The 26398-nt window shown below is 37.8% G+C and overlaps 1 protein-coding gene across 1 annotated transcript in view; it reads left to right on the top strand.

Moving 5' to 3' along the window:
- KIFAP3 (kinesin associated protein 3) overlaps window positions 1-26398 on the top strand; it is a 72974-nt gene that overhangs the window by 16428 nt on the left and 30148 nt on the right. The window contains exons 11-17 of the mRNA XM_075038463.1: window positions 12224-12324; window positions 16827-16935; window positions 18931-19043; window positions 19989-20154; window positions 20364-20489; window positions 20880-20978; window positions 22428-22513. Of these exons, the coding sequence (XP_074894564.1) occupies window positions 12224-12324; window positions 16827-16935; window positions 18931-19043; window positions 19989-20154; window positions 20364-20489; window positions 20880-20978; window positions 22428-22513 (800 nt within the window). The remainder of the gene's footprint in view (window positions 1-12223; window positions 12325-16826; window positions 16936-18930; window positions 19044-19988; window positions 20155-20363; window positions 20490-20879; window positions 20979-22427; window positions 22514-26398) is intronic.

Genomic DNA, 26398 nt, shown 5'->3' on the forward strand with positions numbered 1-26398 from the left:
GTCTGTTTGCCTCCATGGGTGATTCTTCTTTCCTTGACTTGGATGTGTTTGACTTTTTTTTTTTTTTTTTTTTTTTATAGAGGCATGTCCTGTTTGCCCTCCCTGTGGAACTGCTTGATACTTATTTTGTAGTGTGCTGGTTAGAAAATGTAGGTAGAAATATTGTCTATTACTTGTTTCTTAGGCCAGCTCTGTGATTCGTGAGATTCTTCTTGGTATGGCGATTCAAATAATTCTTAAATACATCACTTTGTGTATCCTGTCTCAGGGAAGCCTGCAACCTTAATAATAAAATAATCATGTGCCAGATGCCCCTTTTATACTTGTGTATTAAATGCACATTATTCAAGTCAGTACCCTTCGGCTTGCATTTGCAGGTCACCTTAAAGTGCTAACACACCTCAACAGCTGTTGACAAGTTACCATACAGCTCCTAATGCCAAGAGGTCAAGTTTGTTGACTCAGCCTACTGAAACTTACCATTTGTGCATGCTGTGCCTTTGAGTCTTTAGCACTGGGTTTGAGATGAGTATAAATTAAGTGTAGTAGGTGTTTGAGGGGAGAGTTGAGATTGCAAAGAATTAAAGGACAGGATTTGTCAGGCAGCGCTTTAGGGCTGATCACTGAGGTGGCTGCAGTCTGTGGTTCTGGAAGACATGCTGCTTTCCCAAGGGACACTTAGTGGCTTGGGAGCAGGAAGGCTCTAAAAGTAGGTGGAGGCTGGAAGTGGAGGGGATGGACTGGCTTCAGCTGACCTATCAAGAATGGACTAAGTATGGCATGGACATATTGGAGAAGGACCATCTTCTTTCTTTTCCTCTCACTCCAGAGTGTTGAGGCTGCTGTTGAAAGCATGGACATGAGAAATTCTGCTTAGGCTTGGTTTCCATTTTAATTAGCCTTTTCTTTTTTAATAGTGCCAGTGCTTGCTTCCCCATGTAGCTTTGCCAGTCAACACCACTTGCTAGTTTTCGTGGCTTCTCTTCACAAGTCTGAAGTATTGTATATGACAAGATTTCTCTTGCTCCCTCCAGACACCCAAGCTAATCAACTACAGCTGATCTTTGTTATGCTCTGAATCTCAAAGAACTGGGTGCAGTTGAGGGAAATTTGGCTTCAGACTTGAGATCAGAAGCTGGAGCAGAGCTGTGGAAGCCTGTGAGATATAATCTGCTGTATTTAGGTTTTTCCCTACACAAGCTGCTTAAAGAGGTATGAAAAGGTATTTTGCTGATTTGTGTGACTTTAGTTCTTTAAGAAAACCTTATAATTGTTGAGTCACCAGGGGCTTGTGGAGAATGGTTTTTGTACTGGTGGCTTTCCTTTAATACTTAGAAATTATATTTACAGAGTGATCTTTCTTTTTTATATACATTCTCTGCATGAATGCTTTATGTGCCTGTATATGTGAAGTATGGCTTCAGAGGATTAAGGTGAGAATTCATGTGAATTCACTAAATGGTTTAAACTAGACATGTGCCCAAAATGTGGAAAACACAGATTCACTGCCCTCTAATCATGATCTTGGAAGGAGAGACCAAAGCAGCATGCTATAGACTATTCTGTGGAGGTTTGCTTCACTCCTATAGTGCTCTCATTTTGCTTTGCATAGCATAATTCAAGTGAAGTGAAATAGAGGAGTGACTGGCTCCAAATGCAGTAGAGTTTGGTGGTTAGCGTGTTCCCTTGTGGAAAGTATTCTCGCTGAAAGGGGTAAATGTAGAGCTGAACTTTATGAGAACAGATTCACATCCTTCCTTTATCCCTGGGAATGGTCTTCTACTGTTGGACAGAAGGGAAATGCTACCCTTTTTCATAATTCTTCCCCTGGATGTGTGATTGGTTTGTGAAGTAAATGCCCTGGCAGCAAACAGAAGAAAACATTGTCTACAAGGAAGAATAAAAAAACCTCACTTCTAGTTTGGACCAAATCCACTTTGTTTTTCAGTTAACTGTCCAAACCAAATACAAAATTTTGGTACAGCTCTCTTAAATATACGCACAGCTTGTGATTCACATTCTTCTAATAAGGGTGCTATTTTGTGCTGTGTCTGAGCGGTTTTTTAGCCTTTGTGAAGGGAGACAAATAGTTCTCCATTCTCCATGAGAACAGCAGGCAGTTTGTATAGCGGAACCAGCTGAGTGCTGCTGTGTATTATGGCAGGCTGCAAACTCTTCTTGGTGGACCCCTGTTTAGAAGGAGCTCCTGGCAGTCTGTGGGTGTGGCGGGCAGTACTGGGGGTGTCTGTGTCCACCCATGAGTTAGTTACTCCTCTCAAAAGGATATAAATGATAGGGAATGGTGCAAAAGCTGTTACAGTGGGAACTGTGCTGCTGCTCAAAGGGTAAAAGGAATAGGTCTGGCTGCATACAGGAAGCAAGCATTTTTTTTGTATGATGTGTGCATTCATCCCTTTGAGTTGCTGAACAGTTCTTAGGTGTACTGAATGCATATTGTCTTGAAATACCATTTTCTTTCATTCACTTGCCAGTGCAAGCCATGCTTAAAGAATGAAAACCCATTATGCTTGGAAGTCAGACTAAAGTGCCTCTTCTTGGTTGCTCGAAATTACTAGCTGCTTTTAAAAATCAAGGACTGATTGAACACAGGTGGGTGGGTCACAAAACTATACCAGTTGCAAATCGGACCCAAATGGGACATGCAGTGCAGAAGGGTTGTGCATATGGCTGTGAGTGTTACACAGTGCCAAGGTGTTCAATCTCAAAAAGATTTTAGGTGGTGATGAACATCTTGGGTTATGTTTTCCACTACAGATTATAGTGACTGAAAGAAAACTGGCTTTGTGGATTTGTGTTCAGCCAAGTAGATGAGCATTTGTTGTACAACGCTCTGAAACACAATGTGATCAGTACCAAGTAGCAATAGTAGAGTTTTGCCAGTCGCAGTATGTATCAAGCCTATTTGCCTTATTAATGTGAGCATTGTGGCCTGATGTTCTTAATTTTGTAGTGTTCCAAGACTTAGTGTCAGTACACTGAGAAGTAGTAGCCACTTGATCTTACATAGAAGTCTAGTGGCTGTGCAGTAGTTTGCAAACTCCAAAGTAGGCCAAACTTTTCTATTATGAGTTCTTTATTTAAGCTGGAGATAGCCAGAGCAGGAAGTAACTTTGACAAGTCTGATCTAGTCCTCGCTGAAGAGTCTGTCTTCACTAGGTTCATTGATAGATAGTAAAATTCTAAAAAATTCTAAAATCTTTTCTGGAAACTGCTGAAATTCCACTGATATTTTTGCATTTCTTATGAGTTAGGTTTAATGAGCAATCAAAGAATTGCCAAACAGTTGTATGTTGGGTTTCTTAACAATCAAGTCTTGATATGGTATGCAGCCAAGCTGGATTATATGTTGACTGCTGTTTAAAAACCCAAGAAGTACTTTGCTCTCTAATTAACGGAGTGCTGTGGGTTTTTAATGTTCTATTCCTTTTATGAAAGTTTCTTTTAAGAAGGCTTAAAGTAGATGTGTTCTCTTTATGAGTTCACTTGGCCTTTTTGTAATGAACTTATTATGGAGCTTCACACATCTGTTGAAAAATGGAGCTTCTTATAGGCTACTGCAGTGTTTTTTCTGAGTTTAATAGGCCTCGTTTATCCTATAAAGAAACATACATTTTCTTACCTGATCAAGTGAGCAAACAATAGGGGTCAGATGTGGCAAAGACCCTAACAAAAAGCACATGTCCAGCCATCAGGGTGAGGTAAAGTCATATCGGGATTGCTTGAAGTTATTAATGGCAGTAAAATTTATGCTTCCTCCTGTTTTCCCAATTAAATTGAGAAACCTTTTTTTTCCTAAGGTGGCTCTGCAGCAGCTGGTTCCAATACTTGTTGTGTGAATATTGCCTGGGGTGTCTCCATTCCTTTATAGTAGAGGCTGGCTGAAGCACATTAAGTAACAGTTGAACTACAGGGACCAGTCTGTTGGAAAGCAGTAATTATTAAGGGATTTATTTTAATGGTAGTTTTTTTATCATTTGTCATGAGTATGGCCAAGGCTTAAAAAAACCCAACCCAAACCAACAGACAAACAACAAAAAAAACCCACAAAAATAAACATAAAACAAAACATAAACATCTCTTAACATTCAACTTCTAAATCCTTGTTAGAAGCGCAAATAAACCTAGCATGTCGAACTGACTTAAGGATAGTGTTGGGTACACAATGTGTCTTAGAACCCAGCACTTATTTAGATACCTTAACTATGGATTAGACAGCAAACTTTAGTGTTATTAAAGAAAAATTGACTTCTGATGTTGAGAAATATGGAACTCAAAGTAGAGAGACATCAGTATCGCTAACACTGTGTTTGAAGCAGAAATAGAATCCCAGCTAACTTTAAGGTAAAAGCCTTCATCATATCCCTGCTTCATGCTACTGGTAAATTGTAGTGAATTATTGGGAAAGAATAGCTGAATTTCATAACATCATATTTTTATATAAGCTACAAGTTTTTGAAGTCTATTATCCAAGCCTTTTCTGACTCCTTTAACACTGTCCAGAGTTGGAAACAGTGTTTTTCTATTTTGTAGCTATTCCAGGTGGATCCTTGCTAGTCTGAACGCTCAGCCTTTGGCTGTTCAGGTGAGTGAAAGCTCATTGCTGTAGTGTGCTGCTCACAATTGCACATGTGTATTTAGCTGTGTTGTTAGCTTTTTTTAATGAAGAGGATAACTTTGGTGTAACACAAGCAACTAACCTTATGAGTGTTGACTGAAAACAGAAATGCTTGTGGCAGTAGCAAGCACAGGAGTGGAGAGATGGCAGCAATCTAAAGATGAGGGAGCTGAGTTGTTGGAAATTCACTAAACCGATAAATGGGAAGGATCCCCTGAGCCAGTATTTCTACTGTGGAGCTTATAATATGACTGCGCAATTCATTGAATACTTTAATTGTTTCTTTGCATGTTGCAAGAGCAAATTAACAGTAAAAAGTAAATCTAGTCTTTGACGTGAACTGTTGACATCTGAAAGCTTTACAGGGCATAATTTGGATGCATAAAGCATGACAGAACACAAACAACCAGGTCTAGTTTCTTGGAAAATCACTGTAAAGAAGAGATGGGGCACTTCTAGTCTTCCTAATCTGTGGTAAAAACTTCCTAAAGCCTGTATGAAGACCAAGGTAGAAAAGAGAGGAGTACTTTTTCCAGAGCCCCTGTGAGGCCTGCAGGCAAGAGGGATGGTCTCAAAGGATCACGTGGAACAATGTTGCAGATGTAGTAGTCCCATAGATACCAGGATTATACAAGTTCAGACCTGAGGGGGAAGGTTACAGTCTGCTTTCCCTTTTGGAAATGTGGAAACATCTTAAGTCACAAGTTTCCACTGTTTATCTAAGAGTTTCTCACATGATCATCTCCAGTGCAGGAGACCAACTACAGATTCCCCATGTCTGCAGTTGTTAAGGTGAGAAGTCCTTTGTCAGTTGCTAGTATTGTCTTCAGACTCAGAGCTGATGGGGGAAGAGATATGCTAACATGAAAAATTTATTGCACTATAGTGAGTATAGTGCTGGTATATCTCTATAGAATCAATTTCTGTTCCTTTGGCCTCTGATATAACAGGTGCTTTGCAGGATGGGTTATAATTTTACATATTCAAGTAGTCTCATTGCATAAAGCAAAACTTTCTTTGTGAGGCTAGGCCCTCAAATGTCTTTTTATTCTTTTTGGAAAAGCTATCAAATCTTTGAGAAACTTGTAGATTGTCAGTTAATGACCTTTTAAATATCAACTGTAATGTTTTCACAATAAGAAAAATACAATTGAACTGTTTACCTTTCTTCCAAAACTTTGCCAGTAAGCATATGCTCATGCTTGCACACGAACAGTTTCTCTTAAATAATACGGAGCTTAATTTTTGTTATCTGGAAGACTCAAAAGCTCAACCAATATTTAACTCCACTTTTTGGGCTTAGTAGATTTGAACCTCAGCTTTGTACTTCAGCAACTTCGAAACATAGGTAAAACCAGTTTCCATTTCAATGTGGTGAATCATCCCTTTCTTAAAGTGAAAGGTAGCATCCTGCATTGGTTCTTTCCCTCCTTTGAGAGGGAGCATTTTGAAATATAGCCTCACCATCCATTCAGAAATGTGGAGCTGTGCACCTGCAGAGCCACAAGCATGGAAAACCTATGCCTATTTCCATTCCCACTGAATTCCAAACAAGAAGATTGGAAGCGTGTTTTTAGGGCAGAGAAGTGTGAATATTTTCTAGTAATTGTAAGTTGAGCAGTTGATGTAGTTTAATGAGATATAGTGCAGATATAGCAAAAATTATGCGTGTCCTATAAATGTCCATGTAATTGTGTGGCACTTAATCTATGTAGCTTGGTGAAGACATCTAAAGGAACAGCTTTGTGTGGAATTTTTTCTACCTTCTTTGGAAGTGGGTGTTTTCTTAGTTTGATTCAAACTAAAAACCATCTCTCCTACTTTCCAGTTTCTTGTAATAACAGTAGTTATTTTTCTATCTCTTGCTTTCTTCCTTGGTCATAGCCTGACCCAAAATGTATTTTATTTTTGTGGAGGAAAGAGAAGTAGCTTTATCTTCTTCCTTCAGGATTAATCTTATTGCCTCCTGCTTTCTCTCTAATCTAAACTTATAATTGATTTATCTCTGGTTTGTGCAGTATATGGGATATTACAACCAATCAGCTTCCAATTTCTGTGTGAATTCACATGAGTTCAAGTATGGTTGTAAGAGATCCTAAATAACAAAAACGTGGGGTTTTTTTTCTATAGGAAGATCAAGCCTCAAAAAAGGACATACCTAAATTTACTAATATGTTGTCTACCCAGTGGCTGTGCTTTGTTGTCTTTTATGAGTAGCAATACTGCAGTGAGGTGTTTACTGTATATTTTTTCAGTCTGTCTTGCATAGAGTTCCATGCAAAGAAGTTGAGCCTGGGGCTCCAGATGTGCAGCTTCATTTTTGTCTATACCTGTAACATTAAATAACTCAACCTAAATTAGTCATTTATTAGTCCTTTGGCTTAGGATTCATTGTTATAATTCATTCTTCATTTCCTAGAAAAAAAAATTGTATCCATGCTTCAGATGTGGCATGTACTTAGTTCTTTGGAGGAAGACCCCCCCCCCCCCCCGAAAAACCCCAACCACAGCAAAATTAGGGTTTTAAGTTAGGCTTATGGTATGAAGCCAGTTTCAAATAACATAAAGGTGGCACAAGAGGGGTTATTAGTATGTAATTAATATCATAATGTATTATTTACAATGCCTAGTCTCCTTGAGTACAAGCAGATTTGAAAATTCTTTCAGGTTCTCTTGATAAAATAAACTGATATATCCAATACGATTTATATTTACATATGTAAATCAAACCAATATGTGTCTAAACCACACATGGAGTAACTTAGTCCAACTGTTTCAGAGCTGGTTGAAAGGATATGGGATAGAGGTACACAGAGATACCTCTCTATCACTTTTTTCCTAAGATCACTGCTAATTATGGTAACAAGTGAATAAACTCTTGATTTCAATGTTTTCTGACAGCAGTGTGAGACAGCGTGTAGATCCGATACTCAGTTTGTGACATTCTTATCCATCTAGATTTATTATTTGCCTAATTCTGCAGCAGATTTGACTTGAGACTATCAGAGTTTGAAACTGAAACGAAGATTCACTCTGCTATTTTAATAGGTATTTACCTTCATTTGTGTTCTTGTTATGATTTAGTGTAGTTAATGTTTTGCAGATGAGTTGGATAGGGTATATTTCATATCTAATGTGGAGACATTGATGATTCCATTTGAAACGATGGCTACTTGTATTACTGATAGTGTTACATTTGAATAATTTAGTCCATAATTCATATTTTCATTTTTACTTTAGCATTTGAAAGCTGAATGTTGCTGCTGCAACTCAGATTGACATTTTGGTTTTACAGCTTTAGGATTTCTCTTTTGTTATTGTGGAGCTAATGGAGGATTTTTTCATTTTAAGCTCACAAACTCAACCAAAATACAGGACCTGATCTTGTGATCAAGAAATCGTATTTTTTTTCTTTAGCTTCTGCTACTAGTATCATTTAGATCTTTAACATTAGTAAGAGCTAGACATGGAATTCAGGCCTTGGTCCACAGAACTGGCACATGGCTTCTTATTAATGTTCAAAGGCTAAAAATCTGAAGCCATTTTGAACTCAGAACCCATCATGTATTTATTTCCCTCTCTAATTTGCAGAAAACTAGTTGTGAAAACAGCCCGAGGGACCTGATATTTTTCCATCCCAGCTGCTCCAGCTGAACTACAGCTGCAAAAAAAAAAATAAAAAAAATCTAAGTATTGTTTCTATAAACTGTTGAGTGTATTTTATAACACAATAATTCCCACAAAATCAGTAACTGCAGTTAATGACCGGTTTGTTAAGGCATTAACTGCCCTCAGCTGGGAATGACCAATTTCTCTGGAATGGCTGTATAAGAACTAAGGATAATTCAGTAACACTTTCAAATAATTATTTGGTTAATTAATGGTAAATTCTTGTGGAAATCCTATCAAAGTATTCGTGACCCCCACATTTAATATCCAATGAGTTCATTATGATTCATGTTTTATTGCCATAAATACCAGAAGAATCCATAATGACTAGGCCATTATTTTCCAGGGCTGCCCTTACTGCTTTAGGCCATTTGGCTATTCCACCTTCAGTCATAAAAAGCTTGATGCTCAAAACTACCAACATTTGTAGGCCACAATTTTCTGGCACCCCACCAAAACTTTGGTGATTTTTATGAACACGTTTGGCAGAGATCTGGTTTTTCTTTTCTTTCTCTTGCTTTTTCTAGTTAGGGGAATAATTGATGCCTACTGTACCAAGTCATAAGGAATTCTTCCTTGCAGTGTCTGCTTTTTCATGTGTGGCCTTCAGTATTAGTCAAAAATAGCAGAAAAGGTATCACTTTCATGCTTTGGAAAGCTGTTCTCCAGCCAGATACTGGGCAGGGTTTGAAATTTTTACAGCCAAGTCTCTAAACAATGATTGACTGAGGGCTTTATTCATTAGCATTCAGATGAGTGTAAAGTAATAAAAAAAAAAAAGCTTGGTACTGGCATATTCAAGTAATAGTCAATAGTTGTCCAGTTATGTTTTTGGGAGTGAAGTCCCTATGTAAAAGCATGGCAGTTGGCTTACTGGATTCTTCAAACAGTCTGTCACTTCTTACCCTTTTATACAGTCTTCAGCCTGCAAGATGATGCTTAGTGTTTAAAATGCTGTAGATGTTGAATCTGTTCTCCTCCTAATCTTCAACAAACTAATTACACAGTTTCCAGTCAACTTTCCAATAGGCTGTATGCTTCCTAATTGAGCACAAGACTAACAGTTGCTTTAAATCATGCTGGCTGTCCTCAGAAGCAACCACCACCTCTTGATTTTCCTGAAGCGTTTGATTCTTTGGATCATGAGTTGCCACTGTTTCGCATGAGAACTGAAAAAAGTCAGGAGGTTCTGCTTTTTCTCCACCGAAGTGCTTCCATAGGGAGAATGGGACAGTTCCTTTCTGGGAAATTAAAATGAAATGAAACTTAAAATGCATACACCATTAAATACTTAAAAGCTGATTTAGTTGCACACTGTTATATTTTAGCTTTAGTTCTGTAGTTTATTTTCATCTTCAAGTTAGTAGAATTCAGGGTTTTTTCTATTTACTTGCAATTGAAAAATATTTCCTTGCTGACCCTGTGCAATAAGTCCCTGTGACTTAAATGCTCTAAACACTTCTCTGTTCACTGTGTTGACAGTAGGACAGGGGAATTCAGGGAAAATGGGTCATTTAACTGCACAGCAAGAAGGAATTTAAATTCTAGTCGTCTTTTTGAAACTACAGGTGTCTTTGCCTTTTGTGTGTCATGAAATCTGCTTTATGGAACACACTGGGAGAATGATTTAAGTGCTAGTCATTAAAAACCAACTCTTTAAGAGTTCATTCAGATACAATAAATTTATTTGAATTCTAGATATTCTTCACACTTTATGTTTACTATCTAGGTCTTTTTGCTTATTTTTGGTAGTTTAGAAACTGCAGCAGTGCTGTCATTCAACACTGATACCCAAGGTGTTTTTCAGGCATCAGAAAGTTTATTGTGACAGGCTGGACCTTTGACAAAAGGGGAGAGACAATTATGCAAAGAGTTTATTCTCAAAAAACAGAAGGCCTTTGCTGCTATAGTAGGCTATTTTATTTGAAAATAAGCTACCAGTACTGCCAAATACCAGGAAGCTGCTATTGCTACCAAATGTAAGACTGTATCTTAGCTGATGCTTTGTCTTAGCACAAATGAAACTTGCAAAATAAGGAGGAGAAAAACCCCATGAAGGACAGAGGTTAAAAAGATATAAAGAAGTATCATTCTTGTTGACTGCCTGTCAGTTCATACCTGCTGAAGGTCTGGTCCAACTTCACTCCAGTTTGTTTTTCCTGTTGCTGTTCTGGGGAGCCAACTTTCCTCCCTTTTATACTGGCTTACCTTTTACTTCACATAGGGTTTCCTGCATTATCCAGCAAAGTGTAATTGTAACTTGGGTCTTAAATTTGAGTCTTGATGTTTGAGTCTTAAATAGAGGCATGAAAAGAAGTGTTAAGAGGAGTGTAAACAGCTCTTTTTTCCTAGCCCCATGAAATTTGAAGGCATAATTTACTCTTTAAATTTTTATATTTGCTTAGGAGAAGCCTTTAGTTGTATGTATGGGAAGTTTTTTTCATGTAATTGTTGGATTTACAATGTCACTACAAGTGAATAGGTAGGTAAGATGACCAGTCACAAGAGAAGCACAAAAGATGATAAACACGTCATTTTGTTTGCTTAAAACAGAGTGTATATGCTTTAGCAACTATAGTACTGTCTGTGCTTTTATTTTAATAATAGCCAGAGTAGCTTTCAGATGTGGGCATTATCCTTTCTCCAGCTGTTAAGTGCGTGGAAGGTTGTGGTACAAGTTACGTTTTTTCACACAGGTAAGAATCCAGAAGGATCTGAAAGGTCAGCTGTGTTTTTAGGCTTGGCATTGGAAAGAATATTTCACTGTTATATGGCAACTGCCAGAAGGATTTCATGGGTCTTTTTGGTAATTCAATTTTGAAAAAAGGCACGAATGTGCATTCTCAGGATAAAGGCATCATATCCTTGCTGCTTAAAGGAAATTCCAGCTCCCAATAATGTATGCAGAAGTAAAATTTGTGTTGGTTGCTGTTTGAGGTCTTGATGCTTTGCCAAAGTGTTAAACAGATATGTTCAAACTTAGCTTAAATAGAAGTGGGAGGTAGGATATTTCTGATCAGTTGTATAAGAACTGTGAATAAATTCTGTGTTGGTGACCCTATTACATCCTGGTCTAAGTAATATAAATGTTCAGATGAATGTTTTATCCCATATATAGCCCACACCCTGCTAATGTAGGGCTAGAGGAGAGCTCAAGAGAATGCTCAGTCCAGATTTCAGCAGTGAGTCAGTATCAAATTCGTCTGTGTTGTTCTTAAACATTTGTATGTTTGTCTAAGTTGGTTTTATAGAACCTTTCAGTTAAATACTTCACAGCATACTCACATTAACTGCTCCAATTTTTCTTGAGATTTTTTTTTCTCTTTGGTAAGTATTAACATCAAAATATACTAATGTCGTCTTTGAAATGTGTGAAGCACAAAAGGCACCCACAGGATAATATTATCATTTAGGATAATAAAACAATCAGTGTGTGATTTACTTGAAAGGCACGGGATTCCTTCTACAACAATTTTTAGTGGTAGTTCATATTTTTGTCTCTGGCATTGGTACGTTTTTTATCATTTCACTTTGACACAAACTTGTTGCTGATTTAGTTGTGGATATTCCTGTTGAAACATTACATTTGATATTTAATTTCCTAGCTGGAAACTGATGAAGGCTTTTTCTGGATAGCCTATCGTTATTAAGTGTTCTTTCACAAAATATTTTCCTTGCAATGTGGGGTTAAGGAAGTGTTTTGAGGTGCTGGGGAGAGGGGAGTAGTTAGCATTGCCTTTGTTCCCTCTTTGCACAAATATGTGGTTCATTTGGATAGGGCAGACAAGATGTTGCATTTCTGATTTAAATTTTCCCTCTATTAGCTAGGATTTTTGTGCTTTTTGTTTTCCCCTTTTAAGTGTTTATAACACCTAAAATACCAGGCTTCTATTAATATGGATTATTTTCTCCTTCTAGCAAATGAAAACTACAAACAAGTAGCAATGTGCATTCTGTATCACATAAGCATGGATGATCGCTTTAAATCAATGTTTGCGTACACAGACTGTATACCACAGGTATGTGCTTTTATATATGGTGAGGTGGTACGATGCATCTTTCCCTCCGTCTTCCTCGCTTATAGCAGAGCTCGCACTGACACCCACAGGTGAAAGTGGGAACAACCACGATGCTGCTGAGTCGGTGGTGAGCTGCCTACTCATCGGGCAGTCTGACTGTTCTTGCTGTCTTTTAATGGTCCTCAGGAAAAGGATAGGTGACATATTCTCTGTCAGTGCTGCTAACAGTTGAGCTGCATCAATGAATTGGTAAAAATATAGGTGACCTGATGAATTTCTACAGAAGATTGGGAATGCTTGAAAGAAAATAAAGCTTGTGCACAGCACGTCCTTAGGGAACCTTGTGGAAAGTATTTCCTTTACAGTTTTAGAAGGCATTCTTTTCTGATCCCATTGGGTATCAAAATTTCAACGTCTTCAGTATTACAGGATATGAACTGGAAACCAGCCAAGCAGTGTTATGTTGCTACATGACAATTCCTTTTCCAACTGCAGGCATGTACAACAGGGGAGACTTGAAGACTATGGAAGGCTCTTTACCGATCTTTCAGGCTACAGTTTGTTGTATAACACTTTGTCTCCAGTCATAGTCTTTGATCCGAGCACAGACACAAGATCACGGGGGCTTGGCTTTTGTGTGTATTTTTGTGTGTGTGTTTTGTTGTTTGTTGTGTTGGTTGGTTTTTTTGGTTTTTTTTAACAAGTACCAAATCCTCTTACTGATCTTTTTCTCAGTCTCGATGAGGCTGGAGTTGAGAAAGCCTGCATTGCATAAGTGTTAAAGCTCTCCAGTAGCTTTTTCAGAATTGCACCATGATATCTTCTTTCCTGCCAAATGTGTTTTTAACATCAAATACATCCAGAATGGGAAGTTGCCATGGAAAGTTTTCAGAATGTTTCTGGTCATTATCTCATGACAAAAATGGTGATGTTTTTCCAAATACAGGAGGATTTTTGGAGAATAGAGAGGGGAGAACTGGTGGAAATAACTAGTATGTGTTACAAAATGGTCTTGTAAACATCCTGCTGACTGCCTTTTCTGCCACAAGAAGCAACTATATGTCAAGGCATTTGCATAATATGAGGGACCTGCTTTGTTCTGAGCAGTCACCGGCCAAAACAGAATTTATGCACTGTGATTCAGGGCTTGCTTATGACGTGCTTTCAGGGAATCCTGGCATGGCTCTTAGATCCTCAGTGCCAAATGTAAAGAGCTGTGGAAACTTCAGTGATATCATACTCCGAGCTTTGGTGAACATCATTGTTCTGATAGGCAGTAACTGCTCAAACTAGTGCTTACAGAGCTGTATCCAAAGACTAGTGGAAGCAAGTCCTCTGCCTTTACTGGATTTTGGCTAAAACTACGGAGTTCGAAGGATAACTATGGCTATTGATGTTTTGGTGGTCAGTGTAATTATTCACAGATCACATCTGCTGACTGTTCAAAAAGGACAAGCTGGACAACCAGAGCTTAAATTTTTTTTATGAATGTTCAAAATTAGGACAGTTACTAAGAAAGACAGAGGTGGTAGAAAACATGGGGAAGTGGATAAGGTATCAGGAGAAGAAAATGACCTTTTTAAAAGGACTCTCTGCCATCTGATTCTAGCCTGGAAAGCCAAATTTTCTTTTCAGTAGTAGTGTGTGCCCTTCAGTGGGTTTGTTTTCTTTAGAGGAAAGATGTCCCTCTAAACTGGCAAATACTCAATAATGAATGTTTCGCTGTTGTAGAAAGTGGCTGGAAAATCAGTCCCCTGTTGTCATTTTGAACAGGCAAAGTGCTTGACAAGGGCTTGCGCGTGCTGTCCCAGGTAAACATCCTTGTGGATTGCAGGAGTTAGTGGGTGCTATTCTAGTAACAGTTAAAAGTCAGTATTAACAGTTCATTCTTGTTTAGACCTCAGCAATGCGTGTTTTGTTTAAATAGGTGCAAATGCCATCCAGATGCTTATAAAAGCCTTTATTGGTAATAACCTGGCCAATCAAAGGGCATGGTTAGGCAGTGATGTCATGGTGATATTTAATATTTTACCGCAGAGCAGTGTGCAAGGTTCTCCGCAGCTACCCACATGTTTTCCACCACGGTTGTCCTGTTTGGCCCCTCTTTGATCTATAAGCTTCTTTTCAGCTTAATGCTGGTAAACGTCCTCTCTTGACAGCACCCTTTGCTCCTGTCCGCCATTATCTGCTGAAGTTCAGAAACCAGAGCATCACTTCAAACAGCAGAGTTGGGGAGTAGCCGGTCAGGAGAGATTCCTGAGGCATGCAGTTCTGGCATAATCATTCAAAGATGTTTGAGCTGGGCTTGGGGAGGGGGTTGGACAGAGGTGTATGTGAACAGAGAGCTGTGGGGGTTGGCCTCTGGTCACTGGTAAATAAGTGAAGGCAGGTGCCAGAGAGTCTAGACACAGTGATTTCAGTCCTGGTCTGTGGTATCTGATACTCAATATGGGACTTGTCTGATTGAACACTACTGCCTCTTCATTGCACATGCTGCAGTCTTTTTACTGCCTTCCTGTTAAATCAGTAAAAGATGACAATGGACATAGTAAAAGCAGAACAAATTTAATTTTAATATTTCCTATTTGGCAGCAATTACTCTTCCTTTTGAAGTGGCACAAGAAGCAATCAAATTAAATGAAGACATAATGGGAAACATGGAGCTCGTACGAAACTATTATTTTAAAATTTGAATGGCTTTAATTGAAACTGGATATATTTTTTCTTTTTATAGAGAAGTAGTTCAGTAATTAACAGTGTAATCCCATCTTGTTAAACATCTAATTTCCACAGATTTTGTATTGTGTAAGTAATGAGAATGTTTCCCTTCAAATTATTTGAAGGGTTTTAAAAATCTGTTTTTAAAGGTTTTGTAACAGAAGAGTTGCAGGGGGTGATTTTTGAATGCTCATGTTCCACTTGTTAAGTGGCAACTTTCTTCTCTGGTTAATTCACTCTTATGTGACTGTCAGGCTTACGGATTTAATAAACTAGGGATTTTATAAGTTCTTGAAACAACCTAAGGAAATCTGATTCTACTTTTTTAAGAAAAGGAGGAAGAAATCAATGATAGCTTTTAAATCAGTACATGAAAGTCCCAGAAAAAGAGATGAATAACTATGCTATAACATAAATTTTTATTATTTTTTTATTATTTTATTTGGGTCCATTTGGAATGACAGCCTGCTATCTCATAATAGATAAACATACAGAATTCCTGTAGTAAAATATTTTGCAGTGAAATTCCTGCAGTCCTATTTTTCCTCCCCTCCCCCGCCACTCTCTAAATGGGTTGTTCACCCACTTTCTCTAGTTTTTAATGCTTTACAAACTGTCTTTCCACCAGGGGGCAAGCACACAAATATGTAATGATTAGTTGTTGCTTTCTTCTCCCCCCACCCCTTTTTCACACAAACTGAGCTACATTTTTTGTATCTTATGTCCCACTTATCTTTAGGTTCAGTTGTTTCTACTTTCAGTAATCTCAGTCTTGTCATCATGCTGCTTTGCATTATAATCTTGACATGTCTTATGGACTGAGCAGGTTTTAGGAGCAAATAGGGTGATGTCCTGCAGCCCTTCAATGAGGAAGCCATGCAGCTTGTCTGCCATGGTTGGAAATAGAGAAGAAGAAACAGATGTATTTGAGTCATGTTCATATATTCAATATGCCATTTCAAAAAATGTTCATATTGAGCGAAATGAGACTAGATAGCCTGTGATGTAATGGGCAATACAGGTGCCAGGTATGTAAAATTATGGCAATCCATAGGTGGTTATTCCTAAGGAATCATCTGGGAATTCACTGACACTTACTAAAGAGTTGGAACAGGATTATAGGCAATTGTCTACTTATGTTAACCCAGGTTGTTCTTTCCCATTACCTAAAGAATACGACTACTACTGAGAAGTCTTTGGTATACGGTAGTGTTTAGCTCTAGTAATGAAAACAGCAAAGCTAAAGCATGTTGCTGCAGACACAGCTAATTTACCTATCAAAGGAGTAATCTCAAAGCAAAATAGTAGTAGAATTATTCTGCAATTAAGTATCCATTTAGAGTCATAATTTTATTAAACAACCAGGTATTAATCTGACTTTCTGTGGAACTAAGTTGTGGGGTTTTTCTTATACTAAGTCTACCTAAAATTTCAAACCAAATTTATCCAGTCACAACTTTAAAAAAAAAAACAAAACAACAAAAAAACCCCCCCAAAACCAAACAGTAAAAATAAAAAAATCAGTGGTAGCAATAAAATGTAACTAACCCAAGTTAATTTTAGGTGATGAGTGACTGCCATTTTTGGCACTTTGTAAGCATTGTTATCCCCAAATAATGGAACTATACATCTTGTGCCCTTGACCTTTTTAACTTTACTGTTCCTGTAGAAATGCTGAATATTAATTTTAAAAAAAAATAAGCTAGTGTAGTTGACATCATAACATTGCTCTTCTAATGCTTTGGAAAGATGAATGGCTGAAGTGTGCTTGTGTTTCTTGGCAGTTAATGAAGATGCTCTTTGAATGTCCTGATGAGCGAGTTGACCTGGAACTTATTTCTTTCTGTATTAACCTTGCTGCTAACAAAAGAAATGTACAACTTATCTGTGAAGGTAAGGGTAATGACATTTTACTGTTTTCTTGGAGATGACACCACTTTATATATAATATATATGTAATTTTATAGATAGTGTCCTGGTTTTAGCTGGGATAGAGTTAATTTTCTTCCTAGTTAGCTGCTACAGTGGTGTGATTTGGATTTGGTATGAGAATAATGTTGAAAACACACTGATGTTTTAGTTGTTGCTAAGTAGTGCTAATCCTAAGTCAGGGACTTTTTGGTTTCCCATGTTCTGCAAGCAAGGAGGTGCTCAAGAAGCTGGGGGGGAGCGTAGCGAGGACAGCTGACCTGAACTAGCCAAAGGGATATTCTGTACCATAGGACGTCATGTTCAGTATATAAACTGGAGGGAGTTGTCCGGGAGAGGCCGATCACTGCTCAGGGACTGACTGGGCATTGATCAGCAGGGTGGTGAGTTAATTGCATTGTGTGTCACTTGTCTGCCTTGGGTTTTATTTCTCTCTCATTATCTTCCTTTTCATTACTATTATTATTGTTGTTATTGCTGTTATTATAATATTTTATTTAAATTATTAAACAGTTCTTATCTCAACCCATGAGTTTTACTTCGCCCCCCCCCCCCCCCCCCCCCCCCCCTCCATTCTCCTCCTCATCCCACTGGGGCAGGGGAGGAGTGAGTGAGTGAGCAGCTTTGTGGTGCTTAGTTGCTGGCTGGGGTTAAACCATGACAGTCCCTCTTGGTGCCCAACGTGGGGCACAAATGGTTGAGGTAACAACAGATCTGATCAGAGGTGTAAAACAAATTAGCTGTAAGTGTTTATTGTATTGGTTTCTATAAAACCAAGACATATGCTTACGTATATAAATTATGTATATTTGAGTTATTTATATATGTATATGTATTTTTAAAAAATAAAATGCACTTGTTTGGGTAATGATGGCAAGCAAATGGCCATATCCTCCCCAAAATTGGTCTTGGTGGCAGGAGTGACACTGAGTAGCTGCACATGCCCACATCTCATGCATGTAGCTCTGTAAAATACACTGATGATGTTACTATGGGAAGCTATGGCTGTATGGGAAGATGAAGATACTGTTCTACCTGGTCCCTAAAATCCATCTTCAGCTAATCGGTGTTCTGCCAGTACCAAATTTAATACACAGTGATGTTGTTTAGTTGCATCTTTCCATCAATTTCTTTTAATTGAGCATCTTTTGGGTTCTAGTATTTTGTTACGTGGTATAGATGGTTCTGCATTTTGTTCAGTAGCTCTCTACATTGCTTTTAAAGTTTCATTATTTTCATACTGGCAGCTTTAAATGGAAGATTATTATTCAGTATCTCTAATTTTTACTTGTGCTCAAAATTTTCACTATAAACTACTACAATAAATTACTAGACTTTAAAAGGAACAATTGCAATCAATGGATTCTGTGGCCAGTAATTCCACTTTAAAATTCTGTGCATAGCTCTGTGGAAGGGGGAGTAGGGAGATCCAATTTTATATGAAAGGTACAAAGGAAACTCAAGCTAGTAGCACTTACTAGATAGGCAAGGTGATCTTTTGGAAGCATAATGGTAACAGTGTGACTTGCCCTATGCAATCAAGTACTCCACATGGAGTGGGGAGAGAAGCCTCTGTGCTAGCACCAACAGCTGTGCTGCATCTCCACTAACTGCACTTGATTATAGGATAATGATTTGGATCTAGAACTTTTCTTGGTCTGAATAAATAAGAACACCTGAAGCATTTAGTTACTTATCTGACTTTTAAAGTGTCCCATCAGTACATATGGTCATAGTAGCTGTTTTAGAGAACCTATAGAATTTATACAGAGCAGGTCTTTTCTTTTCAACTTAAACTTGGAAGAAGAAAAAGTTCCTGTCTAGATTCTTCACTTTTTTCTTGTAAACTTTTAAAAGTTAAAGCTGGGTTTTTGCATGTGTGGTGTTGATTTTTGATCAGCCAGTACTTTCCTCATTCTTTTTATTTGGAGGATTTCCTAAGTGTTTGTTTCTTTTCAGGAAATGGCTTGAAAATGCTAATGAAGCGGGCTTTGAAATTTAAGGACCCATTGTTAATGAAGATGATCAGGAATATTTCACAACATGATGGGCCAACTAAAAGCCTGTTTATTGTAAGTATTATCTGTTACCTAATGTGATCTCTGATTCTTTCTACTGGAAAAGACTGGCTTTGGAGAGCTGCTGTTTTGTCTTTACAGGGTGTCCAGTTTAAGTTTTCTTGGCTGTCATGGATTGATTTATGTTTTGTTTTATAAGGCTATCTAAGGTTGGTAGATCAGTGTTTGGATCCCTCACTACAGGGAAAACAGATCTAAAGCTGTATCCAGTAGGTCCCTGTTCCAGAACAAACATACAAAAACAAGCAAACAAAAAAAACCAAAAACCCCCAACTGCTGGGGTGCACATCATAATAATTAACAGTTATCCTAAATCTCTGCTTTCAGAGCTAGAGGGCAAAATAAAGTGTGGGGTTTTTTTATACTGTGCAAAGTTTTTTGTATAAGTGGATATTTTAAAATTTTGAATACTTAATATTCAGTTAATTGTGTAAAGCTGCCCCCTCAATAGTAGGGCGGGAAACACAACATCCTAATTGTGGAAATTTTAAATGTACTGTTAAAATGAGGATTGAATATCAAATTGTCTTAAAGTAGTATGGAATTAGTAAGTAGAATGCATGATTCCCCTGTTTGTGTCCCCAGAAATCTTGTAGTTGTTTGAGGACTCCATTACTGTCACTAATGCAGTATGGTGTTAGCTATTGTCTTTCCCTTATTTTCTAACAGCTTTCTCAAACTGTGTGTGTAGTAGCTACTTTTGGAACATCTGAACAAATGATCTACATCTCTTGAAAGTGAAAGGATGGAAAGGAAGAATGCTGAAATGTTTTCTTGGATTATTCTTCAACTGAAATTGAAAGTGCCTTATTAGCCCTCATTTCAGGAGAAAAGTCTCCTTAGCGTTCTTTTGAGAACTAGTTTTGATTTGACCAAGTTGTGAGTTCCTCAGAACTCCGAATTATTCACCTGTAATGTTTGTTGCTATATTTCCTTTAGGACTATGTTGGTGATTTAGCAGCTCAAATATCAAATGATGAAGAGGAGGAATTTGTGATTGAATGCCTGGGAACACTTGCAAATTTGACCTTACCAGATCTGGACTGGGAACTTGTGCTGAAAGAGTACAAACTGGTTCCGTACCTCAAGGATAAGCTAAAACCAGGTCTGTACAAAGTTTGGTTAGTCTTTCAAAGTAGATTCTCCTGAAGAATATTTAGAGTGCACATTCAGAGTAGAGTCTGTTTACCTTTATAATTTGTGATTGTTTGGGGAAACATAACCCTGAAGAACATAATCGTACCTACAGATAAATATACAACTGCCACAAGATTAAGAATTTCTAGGAGGTAATACTTTGTCTTGACTTACCAGGTTCTGCAGAAGATGACCTCGTTTTAGAAGTGGTGATAATGATTGGAACAGTTTCTATGGATGACTCTTGTGCTGCTCTGCTGGCTAAATCTGGAATCATCCCTGCACTCATTGAGCTTCTAAATGGTATATTGCCATGTTTGACTTTAGGGCTTGTTTTTCAGAGACATTTAGTTGATGTAGCTGTGCTGTAACGAATGCACCATTCATTTTCTCTTGTGAGGCACAGGTAGGTGTTTTGTATATGAAAGGAAGAGCAATTCCTCGGTTATTGATAGAGAGACTAGTAGTCTAATAGGTTTGATTTTTCCCATACCTCCACAACTCTTGCTTCAATCTGTGGTCTTTCTACTTGACTGGAACAGGGAAGAAAATACTCATTTTGTGTTGTCAGGAGATGAAATCTCACGCATACCACTGAACTGTCTAGCTGACATGTAAGAACTGGGCTTTCTCTAAGCATCAAGAGCTTCTAGTTGCGAGATCTGAAATTGTGGTGTTTTTTTTTCCTTGCAGCTCAGCAGGAAGATGATGAGTTTGTCTGCCAGATCATCTATGTATTTTATCAGATGGTCTTCCACCAAGCCACCAGAGATGTCATTATCAAGGAAACACGTATCTTTTTAAACAACTAGAGTTACAGCACTTAATTTGCCATCACTGATGTTTGGCCTATATTTCTCTTGCATAAACCTCCTGATCTCAGAGGTTTCTTTGTAAATGGTTTATTTCAGCTGAAGAAGAAAATCCAAGCAGCCTCAGCATGTAAAGGGACTGCAAGATTACTAGTAAAGATTAAAAGTTAATTTGCTTTGAAACAGGGAGGGGGATCACTGGACATGACCCATTAGTTTTTATCCGATCTGAATTACTGTATGGATTTGTTTTGCAGATTATAGTCAAAATCATAGTCCATAGAAAAACTTACGTAGAGTATAGACAAACTTCTTGCGCTGCACCATTATACATATATGTTGCATAGTCTGAAGTTGTGTGTATTAAAATAATAACATTCTTTCTTATATCAGTCTAGACAACATAAATAATGCCTGCTCTGTATTTTTCGTCCACCTAATTGTTCTTTGAACTTTGTTTGGCATAAGGCTGCCATCTTTTTCCCGCTATGGAGACTTTGATTTCTGTTCTCCTTTTTTTACCTGATTACTGAATCTGTTCTTTGGTTGCCTCACGTCATGGATCTGTTCAATTTTTTTGTATGGTACTTACAACTCTTATTCAGTCTTTACTACTTATTCTTTCAATCACTGCTGATGTTGAGCTCACTCAGATGATCCAAAAACCATGGAAAGAGGCACTAGTTGTCTTTGTGGGCCTTAACTGAATGTTAAATTTTATTGAAACATAAGGAAGAGGTTGAATGGAGCCCTTGTAGGGATAACAGATTAGTGATTACTTTGCTAACAATACAAGGACTACTTCTTAATGTCCTTTTTCCTTTAAGATCTGTGGAATATCTGAGAAGCCATTTGGGATGTTGTTCTTTGTCTTGTGTTTGGACTCCTAGGTAGCTAGCTTTAAAAAAACACAAACAGAAAACTTAATTGCGTCTCTTTTTATATCTGTAATGATAAAGCACCATCATTTGAACAATGCTTTTCTCACTCAAATTGAACAAGACTAGTATTAGTGCTATCATGCGCACAGTAGATTATCTTCCATGTTTTTGAGACAAATACATTGGAAACCTTTTTTTAAAACAAGAACACTCCCTAAAGGTTACAAAAGTAACAGTCTCAAAAGGTTAAACCATTCCACAGAATCTATGCCTTTTGGACTAACACGTTAGGTGCATGGATTTCTTGTAACAGATCAGAATGTATTTTCTTTAAGGGGCATGTAATTTTTCTTCAGCAAATTTGAAGAACATTTGGGTATCTTAATGTGATTTTTTAAAGAAAAAAGTGGTTGAGAGAAGGCTGCTGAACTTCACATGTGATGGAAAATTCCTGACTATGGTACTTAATGAAATTTGCAGTTGGAAGAAGCCTAGGCTGTAAAAAAAAAATTAAAAAATAGCTTTTATCCTTAACAGTTTCTTTCCAGAGGCTCCAGCTTATCTTATAGACCTGATGCATGATAAAAATGCTGAGATTCGTAAAGTTTGTGACAACACTCTGGATATTATAGCGGTAGGTCTGATTTTTCTTTTATCATCTGTCCTTCAAGAACCTCTTTACATGAGAATTCTAAAATAACTAAGTAGTAATAACTTGTAAATTGAGGATATTTTTCATGTGCAACTTTCTAATCACATAGGTAAAAGAAATTTTCATGGGACAATGACAATCTTTAATCTAGGCTGTGTACCAGACTTTGAAAAAGTGCTTATATACTTTGAAAATTCATACTAGTTAGCTTTACACTACAGATGCTTTTAAAGAGTGCTTTTATACTTAAATAAATTAATCACACTACATTTTATTATTTCTTAGTTCTCCAAACAAATGGCTTTTGTTACCCAGCAGCTTTTATTCAGCTTTTCTATATTGCCTGATGCAAATATTTGTTTCAAAAAGAAAATGTGGGTGGTGATCCTGAAGCTGGTTGTTTTCTGCTGGGGGGACAGTTAGTATAATATTGAACTCTTTAATATTGTCCTCGATTATTGGATAGGTGTCCTGGTTTCAGCTGGGATAGAGTTAATTGTCTTCCTAGTAGCTGGTATAATGCTATGTTTTTGAGCTAGGTATGCGAAGAATGTTGATAACACTGATGTCTTCAGTTGTTGCTAAGTAATGTTTAGTCTAAAGTCAAGGATTTTTCAGCTTCTCATGCCCAGCCAGCAAGAAAGCTGGAGGGGCACAAGAAGTTGGCACAGGACACAGACAGGGCAGCTGACCGAAAGTGGCCAACGGGGTATTCCATACCATGTAATGTCACATCTAGTATATAAACTGGGGGGGATCGCTGCTTGGGGACTAACTGGGTGTTGATCGGCGGGTGGTGAGCAATTGCACTGTGCATTATTTGTATATTCCAATCCTTTTATTATTACTGTTGTCATTTTATTAGTGTTACCATTATCATTATTAGTTTCTTCTTTTCTGTTCTCTTAAACCGTTCTTATCTCAACCCACTAGTTTTACTACTTTTCCCGATTTTTCTCCCCCATCCCACTGGGTGGGGGACAGGAGTGAGTGAGCAGCTGTGTGGTGCTTAGTTGCTGGCTGGGGTTAAACCATGACAATAGGTTTCGTTTAGCTACATGACTTCGTTTTTGCAGCTATCCATTGATCACAATAAACTTTTGGGACAGTTGTTTTGTATTAAGCTGCTAACCTGGAACAAAGAAAGAATAGTAAATTATGGAGTGCTATTGCTTTATCAGCTCTTATAGCATGTACAGCATGTATAATCTGCTTCTGGGGATCCCTGACTCTAGAAGCATTAATATTTTCTAGGGTATTCTTCAATGAAGTAAAGACATTGTGAAACTGATTCCACTTAAAAGTTGCATTTCCTTGTTAAAATTCCTCCTGACCTGTTTAATTGAATTGACTTCTGTTCATAAAAAGAAATCTCAGCATTTTGTAGTGTCTTAGGATTGTACAGACTGTACATCCTTTTGGATGTAGAGTAGCTGTCATGAAATTAAATCTTATAGTCAAAGAGAACTTAACTATGAGTGAAGAGTAGTGCCTTTGACTACCTTAATGCTTTTCCCATCATCTGCTTAGTTTCTTCAGTTGAATTATGCATATTGCAGCTTGTTCTCTGAAAGGTTTAGTGTAGTGTAAGACCTAACTTACGCTGCACAATGCTATAGTCTATTTTGTCTTTTTTCTCTTATACTCACTAGTAATGCCTTATAATTTACATTATTTTACTACTTTTTTTTAGATTAATATTATTTTCTGTGTTGGAATTCTTTTTATCTGGCTCTGGTTTTGCTTTGTGGAGGTATAGAATGAAAATCGTGGCAGAGTTGCTGTTGACATTCATTGAGGGCAAGTTTTCAACTAAGATGAATTTGCACTTAGTACTTAATTATGATGGGCCCTATGTTCAGCTTACCAAGATCAATTATTTCCAGGGACATCTCCAGAGGAAACAGTAGAAAGATTTTTAGCTTCTGGGTGAGGCCAGACAATCCAAGTGCTTCCAAGGCTTGTTTTATCTTGGGGCCAGTGCAATTTCTAAGTGTCTCAGGCGTTGGATTTGTTCATGTTGGGGAGCTTTACAACACAGTACATACTAGTATCTGGTTACTGAAAAATTATGTCAGTAATATTATTAAGCAACATTTATAGAATCTAGAAGAATAAATACATTAAGACATAGCTTCATATTCAATATTAACATTTGAGTAAAATGTACTTGGCTTTTTTTTTCTTCCTAAGAAGAGGTAATTTTATGCTAGCCATGAGTAAATGAGGAGTGCTATGATAATGGAAGGGAAAGGCTTCTTAACTTGCAAGAAGCATTGGACAGGATTTTAGAGCCTTGAGGAAGAATAAAGGGAGGAAATTATATGGTACTGCTGTTATTGGGGGTAGGGGAGAAAGAGATCAAGCATGTACTGAGACTAGTTTGTGTGGTGGTAAATTATTTTTTTTCTTTGGTTGTGGAGCAGTGCCACACTTAGAATGGTGTTCACTGGTAAGTTAGGAGACTTCCCTTTCTGTGAGGGTCTTTTGAGCTTTATTATCTAGCTGTTGGGTTTTAAGTTGTGTAAACCATAACTAACACCATGCCCCCATGGGGAACAGGAAGCACAATATGCCCTCTTTTCTGGAAGACGGAGACAACCATTAATTGATTGCTTTCTTGGCAATGTTGTAAGCTGGTTGCACTTTGTCTCCTAGTACCAAAAATCACAGGCAAAAATGACAACACATTCCAGATGGTGATGGGAGAAGATGTGAAACATTAAGTTATCAGAACCTCAGATCTTGATAGGTGTTTTGCCGTTCAGCTCAGAGGATATGGTAAAGCAGCCTGTAAACACTGAGATGTTTGTTTGTGCGGCAGTTTTACACACTCAGTGCCTTTGGAGGTGTCTGAACAGAAGTAGTCTCTAAGATTGGTGAAACTTCTTATCTGTGCTAAATCCACAACAAGAAAAACTTAAATTTTCAGTCTTGCTGTTCTATGCATGCTGACAGGATTAGTTCCTCTGATGATGGAAATCAGAAACTAAATGTTGGAGAATAGAGATTTGAAAGTAATTTCTTCTCAGGGAGACAAATGCTTCTTTCACTCATCAATAAGCTCTATATAGTGTGATTGAAATAACACTGAAGAAAATCAGATGCCTTATAAGCCTTAGGGGAGATACACTTTCCGTAGTAAAGTAATTGTCACAGAAATTATGGAAATGTTACACTAGCGATGATTTGTTTAATATAGCTTGGCTGGACTCTGCCATTGATGAACTGAAACAGATGTGCTGCTTTAGCCTAGTATGTACTGGGGAGTCTCAGCTTTGCACTGGTAGATGCAAGATATCCCTTTTGTTAAAAAGAAAGTCTGTGTTGATAATTTAGGAATGCTTCAGTCTTGTGTTGTGCTGAGTCTTGACACCAAGCAGCTAGTTTAGTGTACTTGACACCTGTTCCACTTTAGGTGTACATGGCTCACCTGAAAGCCTGGAATCAACAGCTGGTATAGGAGTCTCCAGCAAATTAAGTTCCCTCTTCCTCAGAAGCCTGGACACCTGCAACTCAAAGCTTGTGTAAAGAAATGTCAGCTTACTCAAGATGGTTTTACTCTGTTCACCTCAGACAATATTATCAAGAGCTGAGGGGGTTATTAATCTCTCAGGTTTCTCATTCTTTTTCTGCTGCTAGCTCAGACTTATTGCAGTTAAATCATTTTCCTCATTTATTCAAAGGATATTTAATTAATCATAACCAGATCCTTGGACTGTTTAGTCTGAGCCTTCCCCTTACCCCATTTCCCCCCACTTTCCTATTCAGTGTTTTTACAGCTTTGAATCCAGGCCTGCTGTACCATCTTGTTTCTCTTACCAGGAGTGGATCATTCATTGTGCTTCCTGCAGAAGTAAAACATCT

The sequence above is a fragment of the Buteo buteo genome, chromosome 10 (genome assembly GCF_964188355.1).
Source record: "Buteo buteo chromosome 10, bButBut1.hap1.1, whole genome shotgun sequence".
Classification (NCBI taxonomy): domain Eukaryota; kingdom Metazoa; phylum Chordata; class Aves; order Accipitriformes; family Accipitridae; genus Buteo; species Buteo buteo.